Source organism: Morus notabilis, unplaced genomic scaffold (genome assembly GCF_000414095.1).
Source record: "Morus notabilis unplaced genomic scaffold, ASM41409v2 Scaffold950, whole genome shotgun sequence".
Lineage (NCBI taxonomy): Eukaryota > Viridiplantae > Streptophyta > Magnoliopsida > Rosales > Moraceae > Morus > Morus notabilis.
In genome coordinates this window covers 23,057-37,806 of record NW_010363914.1, presented here as the reverse complement: position 1 = coordinate 37,806, position 14,750 = coordinate 23,057, and the positions used below count along the sequence as shown (strand labels likewise).

General features: G+C 36.1%; 1 protein-coding gene and 1 long non-coding RNA gene across 3 annotated transcripts; both read left to right on the top strand.

Moving 5' to 3' along the window:
- The first annotated feature begins 498 nt into the window (after window positions 1-498).
- Window positions 499-3,079, top strand: LOC112092914 (putative disease resistance protein RGA3). The gene is made up of 3 exons (XM_024170210.1): window positions 499-503; window positions 910-1,995; window positions 2,191-3,079. The coding sequence occupies exons 1-3, from the start codon at window positions 499-501 to the stop codon at window positions 3,077-3,079; spliced, it is 1,980 nt and encodes a 659-aa protein (XP_024025978.1).
- Window positions 3,080-5,354: 2,275 nt separating this feature from the next.
- On the top strand, window positions 5,355-7,173 carry LOC112092913. Of its 2 annotated transcripts, none has more exons than XR_002902818.1 (7): window positions 5,355-5,437; window positions 5,598-5,685; window positions 5,924-6,018; window positions 6,318-6,373; window positions 6,492-6,611; window positions 6,717-6,824; window positions 7,080-7,173. It is a non-coding gene; the product is annotated as an uncharacterized LOC112092913 (long non-coding RNA). The 2 variants fall into 2 exon arrangements; XR_002902817.1 differs by lacking the exon at window positions 7,080-7,173 and adding an exon at window positions 6,917-6,979.
- The last annotated feature ends 7,577 nt before the right edge of the window (window positions 7,174-14,750 follow it).

Genomic DNA, 14,750 nt, shown 5'->3' with positions numbered 1-14,750 from the left:
GCACACTCAACTAGCTAATTTTGGCTCTATTTTTTCTATGCATGGCCGGTGGTGTGCTTCAAGAAGGAAGTGTGGTAAACATTTATGTCCAATAGTTGATTTGACACAATCCCATCACACCTTACCATGTAATCCCCTAGCGCACTCAACTAGCTAATTTTGGCTCTATTTTTTCTATGCATGGCCGGCCAAAGTGGAGAAGGAAAGAGAGAAAAATAAATCCTACCCCTTGTACTTTGGTCCACTTTCTTAAGTTTCCCTTTGAAACTGATAAAAATTATACTGACTATAAGAAAGTAACTTAGCTGACAGGAATTCATTTCCATTTCTGACGGTTCCTTTTTCTACTGTTTATTTACAGTTAAATGTTAATCCTTGACTGCTTTGGATATCACATTAAATTCTTATTCGCGTAATATCTTGAACTGTTTCCAGTCTTGAAATTAATTCTAGACTGAACAAATTCTAAATTTAACTTTCCTGTGTTAATTTCCGGAAATGACGTTGTTTTTTACGGTGTCAACTCCCGAGTTCACATTGTACCCTTCTACTATGGGTATTTATCTTCTGACTTTAACCTAGCTGTCTGGCAATTAAGGATTTTCTCTTCTTTTAAAATGTCAGTGCATTTTTTTTTATACGTTGCTAACATCATGCTGTGTTTGGAGATTCTTGAAATTAAGATTCTCAAATTATACTTGTACTGAAAATTATTCCGCCTTAAAGTACGACGATAATTTATCGATCGAATTTACTTGATCGAAAACATGAACTTAACATGAAATCTACTACAGAATTTAGGAATACATATATTAATTCCATAAATCCTTCAGTCACGTAATATTTGTCTAAGAAAATTCTTGGCTTAAATACATAAATTGTATTATTTAAGGTCTGGGATTTTCTCAGTCATTACACTCCCATTGCTGATAAAATCGTCGGGGGCTTGGGATCTGCTGCTGTGAAAGAGATTGCATTGCTTTGGGGGGTCAACGACGATCTTGATCAGCTTAATGATACCATTTCAACCATCAAATATGTGCTTCTTGATGCTGAGGAGAAGCAGATCAACAGCCACCAAGTCAGAAACTGGCTCCGTAGGCTTGGGGGTGTAGTTGATGATGCCGACAACTTGTTGGACGAGTTCAACACCGAAGCTTTGCGACGACGAGTGATGCCTGCAGGAAGTGAAATGGTCAAGCAGGTATGCACTTTCTTCTCTGCCTCAAACCAACTTGCTTTTCGGCACAAGATGGGTTGTAGGATTAGGGAAATAAGGAAGAAACTAGATACTATTTCCAATGACAGAAACTTCCGTTTAGAAGTTCGTCACGAAGATAATCAGGCGGTCTCTGCTAGGAGAAGGAGAGAAACTTATTTGTTTGTCCGTCAAGAAGAGGTTATTGGTAGGGATGAGGATAGAGTGGAAATTATTAAGCTTTTGTTGGAACAAGGTGAATTGGAAGAGAATGTCTCTGTCATTCCCATCGTGGGCATGGGAGGGCTAGGAAAAACCGCACTTGCTCAAACTGCTTTCAATGAGGAGACGGTCCAACAACATTTTGAGCCAAAGATGTGGGTGTGTGTTTCTGATGATTTTGACTTGAAGTTAATTCTTCAACAAATTATCAAGTCTGCAACTAAAAATAACAACAACTTGAAAGATAATGATTCAATGGATCAATTGCAAAACGAGCTTCGGAATGTACTTAATGGAAAGAGGTATCTCCTTGTGCTAGATTATGTGTGGGAGGAAAAACGCGAAGAATGGTCAACGCTTAAAGACTTGTTATTAAGTGGATCACGTGGGAGTAGAATTGTAGTAACATCTCGGAGTAAAAAGGTGACTGCGACTACTGGATCGGTCCAGCCATACCAATTAGGGATCTTAGATGAAGAAAAATCTTGGTCTCTGTTTGAAAAGATGGCTTTTAAACAAAAAGAAGAGGAGAGAGACCCCGAGATTGTGGATATTGGGAGGCAGATTGTGAAAAGGTGTGGAGGAGTTCCTCTCGCGATAAGAGCTATAGGAGGCATGTTGTTTTCTAAAAGTTCAAAATCAGAGTGGTTGTCCTTTTATAAGGGATTTTCCAAAATATCACAAGAAAAAAAAGAAGGCATTTTATCAATACTCAAATTGAGTTATGATAATCTTACCTCACACTTGAAACGTTGTTTTGCCTATTGTAGATTATTTCCTAAAGATTACAGAATTGAGGTCGAAACATTAGTAAAACTTTGGATGGCACAAGGGCTTCTCGAGTTACAAGATCCAAGTGATGACCAATGTCTGGAGGATGTGGGCTACGGATATTTTGTGGAATTACTTGGAAGGTCATTCTTTCAAGAAGTTGAAGTAGATCAATGGGGCGGTGTAGAAAGTTGCAAAATGCACGATCTCATGCATGATCTCGCCATAGAAGTAGCAGGAACAGAAAGCGCTACTGTAAGTTTGAACTCCGGAGGCAATATTGGCAAGGATACTCGTCATGTTTCCTTTGATTCCAGTATTAACTCGCCAAAGAAAATTTCTTCTTCATTGGTTCAAGCACGTAAGATTCGGACAGTTCTTTTGCTTGATCACAAGTCTTGGAATAACAAATGGTTAACTTCTGATGCAGTAAGATCAAATTTCAAGTTCACACGCACTTTGGATTTGAATCGTTCGGGGATTACAATACTACCAAAGTCTATAGGCAGTTTTAAGCATTTGAGATATCTAGATCTTTCAGGTAACTATTTCAAGATGCTACCCAATTCGATTACCAATCTAGTGAATCTGCAGACACTACGACTGAATCGTTGCTCTTGCCTACGAGAATTGCCCAGAGACTTGAAGAAGTTAGTCAATCTCAGACATCTTGAAATTGATAGGTGCGATGGATTGACTCATATGCCACGCGGATTGAGTCAGCTGACCAATCTTCAGACACTATCAAGAATTAATGGAGGTGACCTAAAAGAATTAATGGGCTTGAACAACTTGAAAGGGGATTTGAGAATTCGGAATCTGCGTCATGAGAATGACGCGGCAAGAGACTATGAGTCTGCAAATTTAAAGGAAAAACAATATCTTTGATCCTTGCGACTGGAATGGATTTCTGATGATGAAGGAACAGAGGCTCCTGTTAGTTATGAGAAGTCACTAGAAGCCCTCCAGCCACATCCAAATCTCCAAGGATTGGCTCTATACAAATACGGGGGTGTCAAGATTTCAAGTTGGCTTTCTTCACTTACAAATCTGGTGAATTTGTCATTAGATTCGTGTGAGAAATGCCAACATTTAGTGCCGTTGAATCAATTCCACCGTCTCAAGAAATTAGTACTTTATAGGTTGCCGTGTCTGGAGTACGTAAATGGTGAGGAGGACTTGTTGCTTTCATCAACAATAATACTGCCATCCCTATGAGAACTTTTCTTGTTTGATTTGCCAAATCTAAAGGGATGGTGGAGAGAGGTAGTAAGTGGGGAATTGTTGCCTTGTTTTCCTCCTTGGCTTTCTGAATTAAAAATATTGGATTGTCCTCAGCTGAGTTGCATGCCGCTTTACCCACATTTGGAAAAAAAACTAGACCTAAGAAATACAAGGTTGAAGCCATTGGAACAGACAGTATTAGTATTAGAGAGTAGAAAATGCAGTACTAGTACTACTGGAACTGAAATCCCAACGACAACGTCATCTTCTTTCTCTCCTCTCTCTAAATTGACATCTTTGACTATTGGTGGAATTGGGGAGGATCCACAATGTCTTCCGGAGTGGTTCAAGAGCCTTTCTTGTCTCAAAAAGCTGGTGATTGAGAGATGCTCGAAATTGAAGGATCTGAGCCCGGGTATTCAACATCTCACCTCACTTGAAGAGTTAAATATTAGAAATTGCGAGGAGTTAGAAGAGATGATACCATTGGTGAATAACGGAAGACTCCGCTCTCTGGAGCTTACTGGCATTCATAAATTGGCGTCTCTTCCTGAGGGTCTTCAACACCTTATCAGTCTCCGACACCTTGAGATTGATGATTGGAAGAGTCTGGAAACTATTCCGGAGTGGATTGGCAACCTAAATTCACTTGAAACACTTGAATTAAGGGAATGCCCCAAATTGAGAGCATTGCCTGAAGATATTCAACATCTCACCTCACTTGAAGAGTTAAATATTAGAAATTGCGAGGAGTTAGAAGAGATGATACCATTGGTGAATAACGGAAGACTCCGCTCTCTGGAGCTTGCTGACATTCATAAATTGGCGTCTCTTCCTGAGGGTCTTCAACACCTTACCAGTCTCCGACACCTTGAGATTGATGATTGGAAGAGTCTGGAAACTCTTCCGGAGTGGATTGGCAACCTAAATTCACTTGAAACACTTGAATTAGAGAAATGCCCAATGTTATTGAAGAGATGCCAAAGCCCAATAGGCGAGGATTGGCCCAAGATTGCTCATATCTAAGACCTGTACTTGCGCCCAGATCCCAACGATGATGTTGAGGTAGAAAGCCGAAACTCAATATTTACAAGCTTAGCTACCAATATAAGTGTCGATCTCTGTTTATATCCTTATCTTCATTTTCTAAAGTGATTTCATTCGAACTTAACTTGATATCTTTATAGAATCCATCAAGGGATGAGCATACGACAAGTTTAGACAAGATAAAAGCATGCAGCAGCAGCATCTTATTCAAAAGTTTTGGGGTATGCATGCAATAATATATACTACTATTGGAACGACTCAAGAATGAATATATAGATAGGTAAATACACATGATTATCCCTTCTAATTTTCCTCTTTAAGATTTTTGTGATTTCTTCACGTTTAAGATTTTTGTTATTTCACTGTTCACATTTTCCCTCATATTCCATGGTTTGTTTGCCATTTTTCTGAATAATTTTCAAGTTTTAGTAAGTAACTTGATACTTATTGTGTTCTATAGATTTAGAACAGTATTTATAAAAAGAAAACTGTTAGGATCCTAGCAATTTCTAACAAAATTGATGAACAATAGACTGAGATTCTGTTCATTTAATCGATTCAAGTTTGGTTACAATAAATGCTCTTAGAAACAGTCACATATAATTTTTTTACTACAGTAAAAAACTCTCACATAAAATTACATCTTAACTCAAATTAAAAACTCGAATCAGTGAACTAAACGAGCTCCTGAAACTCCATTGAATAAATTGAAACTTCAAAATAATACAAAGAAATCTAGAAACCGTGGTATTCGAGAGACCACCACTTCCCAAGCCCAAAACAATCCATACAATTCACAATTCAGACATGCCCCTCATCCCCTCCCATCCTCTTATTTATATAACTAACGCTTGTCAAACAAACTACAGGCCCTAACAAAAACCAAGTAAAATATTCTCACTCGAGCTCCTTCTTCTCTGTTTGTCGATTTTCCATCAAGATGATTCCTTTCACACTTATCCACTGCTTCTTCAGGTACAGATATCATTTTTCCTCATAATATTCCATGGTTTGTTTGTCATTTTTCCTCATAAATTTTTTTTGCTCGTACTGAATAAAAATTTTGTGCTTCTCACTTTCTCTGTTTCACAAATAGTACGAAATTTTGCTAATGATTTACTACTTTTCTGTTCAGACTGTGAGTTGGACTTTTTTCTAATATATCATGTGAATGGACAAAAGCAAGATGATTCCTTTTCATAGTTATTCCTCTGTCTCTCCAGGTACGTATATGTCAATGCTGCTTATTGACAACCGAGCCATAAAATTCCAATCAAAATGAAAATTTTAATTTGGCTTTGTGCTTTTGGACTAGTTAGAGGAGCAAACAAACACCTTAGAGTTAGCTTGTTCAAAACTTGGTCTCTTTTACTTTAACACAAGGCAGTATGATATTATTTCAGGTTTCTCATTTTGCTGATTTTTTTTTTTTTTTTCATTTTGTTTTTTTAATTTGTGCAGAAAAGTAGTGAAGTTTTTCTCCTATGGATTAGACTAATGCTTTATCCTGCGGCAACAACAAACAACCATCAAGATATCAAGAGACGAACATTGTTGTTAGTTCTTAAAAGCTTACATGACAAAGCTATTCCTTTGCTAATTTTCTTACTCAAGCTACTTCTTCTCTGTTCAAGCTGTGAGTGGGTCTTTTTCTGATATGATATATGGAAATCTGACTTTTGTGGATGGACTGAAGCAAGATGATTCTTTTCATAGCATAGTTATTCCTTTCTGGACCGAAGCAAGATGACTTTTGTGGTCTATTATTGATAATGAAACGCCAATTCTGTTTGTTTCATCATCATCTTTTTTCTATGAGCTTAAAATTTTGATGAATCTCATTGTGTTTTTACAGATTTGGATTGGAGAAGTAAAATGCTCTCTGGTTTCTCTTCAAAATGTAATGGAATGGTAAAATCCTTCATCTGTTTCTCTATATGCTAATCCTTTTCAATCCTTAATTAGAAAAGTTCTTTTTATTCTTCTATCCACGTTTTCCTGATCAAACATTTGTCTTTCTTGACTTCAGATGTGAACAGAACACCTGAAATAATATGTTGGGATTGATTCAAGATCATGAGTTTCCATGCATCGGATTACGCAAATGATTCATAGTGGTCTAATTTTCAGATGTAAGCAAGTCAATCATGTAAGTTTAATACATTGGTTAGAAAATGCCGATTTTATTCACCATTTTATTGCCATCTAATTCTTTTTGGAAGAGTTCTTTAGTTTGATTTTTTTTCTTTTTTAGGTTTTTGTTGGAGAAGTGAGCTACGGAATGGAACACGGTTCAATAGCTTCGCAAACATACTCTCTAAAAGTTTTGGATGATGAACTTATGCAACCTCAACATTACAAAGTACTCAAAACGTTTACCCTTCTTTTTTGCCTAAAAGAGTTTCCAAAAGTGATTTAAGTTTTTTGAAGTGATTAAGTTTCATACTTATGTAGCATGGCTAAAACAAAATGCGGATTCTGCTTGATGATATTTGTCAGGGTGTCGGAGACTAATACGTAGGATCCAATTCCTACAAATATAAGTATCAGGTTTTTATATTTCTATATTGGTTTTCTTTTGTTCACAATCATAAACTTTTATTCCTTTTTTCTGTAGTATGGTTGAAGTACCGATTACAAGATCAAGATTTACACGAAGAGCATAGCGAGTTGGCCTAATTTGTGCAAGCACAAATTTGATCCTGTGGCATAGTAGGTAAATTAATCACTGTATTCCTAATTTTGTAGTACTTAAAAAATATTTATTGTTTCTAAGATCTACTAATGTTTCAACATGATTTTGGTAAGAATGTAAAGGAACTACGGGTGGCTTGATCCCTTTATTGGGTACGTAGGCAGCCTGGTTTAGGTCCAGCCACAAATAAATAAAACAACCTTTTTTTTCCCTTCCAGTATTGGAATTATATTATAGAAGAGCTTCACAGTTTTTCTTCAACTGCAATTCAGAAAGAGGAAAGTGTTTAAGCTAATAGAGCTGTGTTTAGCAAGTGGTCACCATTCTGCTTCTTTTAAATATTCAGCAAATTAAGTTTTTGAAGCACTGTGCTTAGTCTAATGTAAAAAAAGGAAAATCTCTCAAAAAGAGAATTTTATTCATATTGACTACGGGAAGAAACAACTCCTCTTTGTATATAGAAGTTACTGAAATAAAATAAATAGTTGCAAAGCAGAAAGTCAGAAAGTTCCTTGGAAGTGAATGTGATTCGGTTCCAGCATCAATGAGAAATTCAAGAACTTGTGGCTTTCTTCTTCTGCCAAATGTTGGAACTTAATATGAAGGTACCTTAACCTTAGTATGATATAAGTCTAAAACCTTGTACCTAATCTTCTGGGGAAGACAATTTTTTCACCTATTCCAACTTTATTCCTATTCTTTTGTCGATAACTCAAGATCCAACATGATGTTTTGGTAAGCTCATCGACTGTTCATTCAGACCATCGCGACCATGCAAGTCAAAAAGTTGAGGAGCTTGGCATCGGATCATCATTTAACGCGAAAGTTTAGTTTTGATTGAGTTGAAGCCTCAAAAGTTCCTTGTTGTTTAATACTAATGAATGAGAAGCCATTTTCGAGCGGTAAAGTTTTAATCATCATTCCAATATTAAAAACTCTCAAGGGAAAACGCGATTGGAGGAAAGGACTCTTGAAGGGAAAAAGAGTTGGAGTACATGCGTACGCGATGAAAAAATGGGCATTTTAATTTATATTTTTACGGAAATTTCCATATTTTGGATCAGATTATATTAAACTCTATATCATATCATACTTGTCAGCGTGTTTTCATTTGTTCTCATTCTAGAAAATGAGATACCAAGTATTTTAAAATAGAGATATCAAATAGCGATGAAGTTATTATTGAGTGACTTTTGATAAATTATTAATTTACTTTGGTATGCAAGTAGAAAGTTACTTTGATATATAGTCACAAAGAGAGTGAAGAAAGTGGAAGAAAAAAGAGGATAATTAAGAGGATGATGAGAGATTGTGAACAGAAAAATAGATAAAGATAGAAAGAAGAGTGATATAGAGTAGAAAAACACGAGTATCTATAAGAATAAAACCGGCATTATATAGAAACAACAATTTTTAAAAATAGAAAATAATAAAAACGTGATGGCAATTTGTTTCTTTCCTTGTGTATATTGTTTTTTGAGGAATCCTTTTATCATGTGATTGATTATAAAAAAGGGTCAAGAATGTGAAAACTAAAATATTAAACTACTAAAATAGGAATTTGCTCTTTCTATTAAAGAATTGTGTGTTTACCTTAATTAATAAGTTAAAAATTTAAATAACAAATATGGGCATTTGGTCTAGTGGTATGATTCTCGCTTTGGGTGCAAGAGGTCCCGAGTTTCATTCTCGGAATGCCCCAATTTGTAGCAACTAATATTTTCATTGGCGGGTTCAGGCGGGTTTCGGGTATTTGGGCAACTCGGGTTTTCGGGCTTATTTTCGGGTCGGATGCAACAGTCGGATTTTTGAGCGTTTTTCGGGCAATTCGGGCAGTCGGGCATGGCCGGAAAAATTCAAAAAAAAACTCCGGCGGACGGCGGTCGACGGCACCTACACGGCGGCGGGCTCCGGCATGGTCTCAAAATTCGGGCTGCCCAAGCCCGAGCCTAAATTTCCACCTTGGACGGACCGGCATATGGGCCTGCCCGCCCGAGCCCGAAAAAATTCGGGCTTCAGGCAGCCTGCCGGCCTAAAGTTCCACCACTAGCTAGAACCATGTGTAATTTGTTTGTACATTTCCACTTCATCCTATGTCAACCATGTGTAATATGCAGAAAAGTCGGATCTGATCTTGTTGCTCATATGTTGAGCATCCGGGAGTCATGACATTGCACCGGTTGCAGTTGAACACTTTTGGTATATTTCAGGAGAATATTATTCGGGGAAGTGCAGACTTTATGGGTGCGTTTGGAACTGGTTCCAAAATGATTTTATTTTCTGTATGAAAATGAAAATGAATACGTTTTCATTTCCATTTTGGAATTATTTCTGAAAATGCGTTTGGTAGTTTTATTTTGAGATTGTTTTCAGTTTAAAAAAAAACTAAAACTGGGTTTGGTGGTTTAATTTTTAAAAACATATAATAGTATTTTAAATAATAATATATAAAACATACTTCCTATTAATCTTCAAAAATATGTCTAAAAAGTAAAAATGATATATAAAACATGATGAACGACAAAAAACTTGAGAATAGCATTAAATTTTAATGCCGTTTATTGTACTTTGGAAACGCAGAACCATTACAATCTTTCAACTTCCAAGTGATCTTTACAATAATGGCCTCTTGAAGGAACAAAATGAGCATGTTCCAAAGCCTATCAAAGCTTCTAAACAAGTTCCAAAACGACCTCTGCTCCACAAACCTGGTCTTACCCACATGCCCACTAGAAGTCACAAAGAAATTGCTACCCACATGCCCACTAGAAGTCACAAAGAAATTGCTCCCAACATCAACAGGCCATTTCAACCCGGTCGAAGATCCAAATGTTGGACTTCTTGCGGAAGCGGCGCAGAACGCCGGCGTCGAGTGTATCGATGTTGTCTGGCGGCGGCATGAGGCGCATGTGGGCGTTGGCGAGGTGGAGGACGAGGTGGCCCCTCTGGTTCTGAACACTATCGTTTTGGAAGTCGAAGAATAGGGTGAGCCAATCAAGGGGGTCCATGTGAGGGAGCCATTGCGCGAATGGCGGCCGACGGAGGTTCCCGACAGCTCGCAGTGCCGCGCCGCGACTCGAACCTCTGGATACCGCAACGACGGGTGGTCCACGAGCAGGTTGTGCACCGGGATTATGTTGTACGGCTCCAACTCCAGGTCTCCTGCCGCTGCCGCCGGGCCCAGACGCGATGGTGGGGATGGTCGCTGGCGGAGGCTCATGAGAGAGAGAGAGAGAGAGTGAGAAGAGAAATGCTTCGAAAGATGCAAATGGGAGAGGAAACAAAAACGAAAACGGAGAAAATGATCTTAATTCGTTTTCAAATTTTCAGAAAAAGACAAAAAAGTTTTTGTTTTCAATTTTTAAAAACTTTTGCACCAAACGCATTTTATCAACCCATTTTCATTTTTTAACCTCAAAAAATGGGAAAAACGGAAATAAAAACGAAACCAAATAGGCCCTATGTTTCTACTCAACGCTCATCTAAATATTTTGTTTTTGTTAATCTTGAAGGTATGGATGGCTTGATGCTGCCTCCTTCCAATTATACGGTGGAGTTGCTCTATCATCAGTCCCCACTTTTGCTATTTTTCTGTTTCTTCAGAAAATAGTAGTGTATGTGCTATGTATTTCTCTTTTGATATAATGGTGCATGTGCTACGCACTTTTCTTTTGATATTATAACTAATTAGGATTATGCTTCACTTTGTAAGTTTGTATTAACTAGGAACTTGCTTTACTTGGCATATAACTATATTTTGGGATTATATATGTAGTTGAATGATATATTGTCATTTTTATTATTGTCAGGGGCTAAAGTTATATTTTTCAGGGAACATATCTTGATAGATGTAAAAAATTATCATATTTGAGCTTGTGATAATTTATTATTACATAAAAATATCAAATATTATTTTTTTTTACAATTGAAATATAGTTTTTAAATTATTATCCTTCAAATAAAAAGTTTTTTTCAATAATTAAATTATTTTTTTACTATTATAATTAATTAAAATATTAAATTATTTAGGATTATTAATCAAGGGTATTTTTGTCAAAATACAATTTATTTTCATTTCATTCCGTTGTCAACCAAACAACATAATCCTCATTTAGGTATTGTTTCCATAACTCCAATCAAATAAAAGAATTAATTTATGATTTCAGCACATTCCAATTCTATTTCATTACCATTCTTATTATCATTCCGTCACTGCAACCAAATCATAAATAGGCACAATACAAGTACTCTTGCTACAAATCTCGCCATAGCTCTAGTCGGCACCTCGACTGCACTCCAATCAGTGGTCAGTTTGACATAGCCTGGGAGGGAAATTTAAAATTGCATAAAACTGGAGTAAAAACTGAATCAAAATAATGATGTCAAAACGACTATAAAATATTTAAATGACCATTTTAAAATAAATCATACAGTACTAAATCTAATTGCAGATTGTTCAAGTGTGAAGAACATTCCTAAAATTCTTATTACTAAGAAATACAATCAAACATGAGCAATACGGCGGCAAGTAAGCTAGATAGCAAGCAGCTGCATCATTCTGCATTTATATGAGTTGCCAGCATACTCTTACGTAGGACAACCAATTGCAAACAGAAAGCTTTGTCATCCAACCAATGGAAATCAAGAACAAGCATCACTCGTCCAATCACATAAAAAAGCGATCCCTTTGTTCTGTTTTGTAACACCAGTAAAAATCCTATCCGTAAAAATCGTATTTCAGTCAAACCATTTTGTTGAGAAGTGAAATGGGCTGATGATGTAGCGAAAATTAGATAAAACGAAAAAAGAAATAATAAACTAAAATGGTAGCCAATTAACCTGCTGATTCACACAAAATATCAGAAAATTTATTTCAGAAACCGTTGATTCACAAAAAATATGCTGGCATTCAGAAGAGAGAAAATTCGAGGAAACTCTAAAATTTTATTCAACTAAATTGGTTTTCAATAAAAAGAAAAAAAACGTCCATATAAATAGGCAAAACAGAAATAAGACACTAATCTATTCTATAATTAAAAATAATAAAAATGGAAAATTTTTCAAAAAAGAAAAATTTGAAAGGAAAATCAAAATAAAAACTATTGGACGTGAGGAAAAACGAAACACAGTTGAAACTGGAATCTGAATTTCGTTGGCCAGCTTATTACAAAACAAAAGGTACTAGAAATGAAAAGAAAAAAAAAGGCCCTTTTGGAGGCCTAAATAATGGAATTTTTCCAAAAAACGTCACACGTCATGACAACCCAACGAGTCTTGTCCGTTGGCCCATTTTAACTCAAAAAATACATATTTTTTTGTCCAAATCTGACATCGTTAAAAAACCTCATGAAAACCGAAAAATTTGCCTTAAAACACCACTATACTTACAAATATCGGTACGTATCAAGTCTAATATTTGAGTATTACGTCCAATTCTAAGAAAAAGTTTCTTAATCATTTTTTCTTATATACAAATTTCACACTTATCATTATTTTACATCTTTGTAATTAATTAAACACACTACAAAAAAATGAAAATTTACAGCAAGCAAGATGTGTTGTAAGAATATATTTATGACGTGAAAGTAGTAGATGATGTGTATGCAGATGTTGTAAAAACATTAATAATATTCACAATGCGTAGAGCATGTTGTGTTTGTTGGAAACGTTTTTAGTTTTTAAATAGATTAAATAAACTTTTTCAATTATGTGGCCCATTAAATTACAAATTTTAAGTAATAAAAAAAGAACCCACTTCAGATATATTTCTCTAAAATTGTACCCATTAGTGAAATAACTACCCATCAGTTATATATTTGTCTTATGTGATGGGAAGAAGACATCAAAAAAATATAACGTTAAAAACTACAGAGGGATAGGGTCTCTAGCCTTCAAGAGAAAGTCTGTGAATCTCCATCATTATACGGGCATAAGGTCTTAGAGAGACTAAACAACGAATCCCTAACATTTTTGTGTTATTTCTTGCACCAAAACTGTGTAGCTGATTGCTATGGCTGGATGATGTTCTTGGACTTCTGCTTTTATTATTTGTGTTTTTGAGAATTGTTGACAGTATTAGCTAACAATGGCGCCTTGTGAAAACTACTTAAATATCATATCTAAACTTTCACAACTAGCAATTCATGTTGTTAAATAGTTTTTACAACTCAATGGTAGTTTTTCAAAAGTTATTATTATAACTGAAAAATAGACTTGTGTTTATCACTCAAATATTACAACACAGAACACTCTTACAACTTCTCACACAACTCTCTATTTTACTTTGCCCTAGGCAACCTGAAAGGGTAAAACTCATTAAATGTAAGTGGATCTTTAAGAGAAAAAAAAGAGCGGATGGAAAAGTAGATACTTATAAAGTAAGGCTAGTGGTTAAGGGTTATACCCAAAAAGAGGGAGTTGACTATGAGGAAACTTTCTCACCAGTAACTATACTTAAATCCATCCGGATACTCCTGGCCATTACAACATATTTTGACTATGAGATATGACAGATAGATGTCAATATAGCTTTTCTGAATGACTATCTTGAGAAAATCATCTATATGGATCAACCAGAGGGTTACATAGAGGAATGCCAAGAGCAAAAAGTCTGCAAGCTGTAAAGATCCATTTATGGATTGAAGCATGCTTCTAGATCATGGAACATCAGGTTTGATGAGACTATAAAGTCTTATGAGTTTGATCAAAATATTAATGAACCATGTGTCTACAAGTACAGGAAAGAAGAGAAAGTGGTCTTCTTAATTCTTTACGTCGATGACATCCTACTCATCAGGAATGATGTGGGATTGATGACAGATGTAAAGGAGTGGTTAGCCAACCAATTCCAAATGAAAGATTTGGGAGAGACAAGCTATGTTCTTGGGATTAAGATTATTCGAGATCGCAAGAAAAAGCTGTTGGCGTTATCACAAGCATCATATATAAACAAAGTGTTGTCTACGTTTTCGATGCAGAACTCTAAGAAAGGGAATTTACCTTCTAGGCATGGTATTCATTTTTCTAAGGAGCAATGTCCAAAGACTCCGCAGCAGGAAGAAGATATGAGATGGTATCCCTATGCATCAACTATGGGAAGCCTTATATATGTCATGTTGTGTACAAGACCATATATCTACTATGCAGTGGGAGTAGTCAATCGCTACCAGTCCAATCCAGGATTAGATTATTGGCTTGCAGTGAAGTGTATTCTCAAGTATCTTAGGAGAACGAGAAACTATATGTTAGTATATTCCGGAGAAGATCTGTCTCTCACCGGATACACAGATTCTAATTTTCAATCGGATAGAGATAGTCGACGGTCGACATCTGGATCTGTGTTCACTCTTAATGGAGGAGCCGTGGTATGGACAAGTGTAAAGCAAAAGTGTATTGCTGACTTTACCATGGAAGCTGAATATGTTGCAGCTTGTGAAGCCACAAAGGAAGCTACATCGCTCCGAAAGTTCTTAACTGATCTGAAAGTTGTTCCAAATATGGATAAGCCAATTAAGCTTTACTGTGACAACAGTGGAGCGGTGGCTAATTTAAAAGAATCTAGAAGTCATAAGAGTGCGAAACATATAGAAAGGA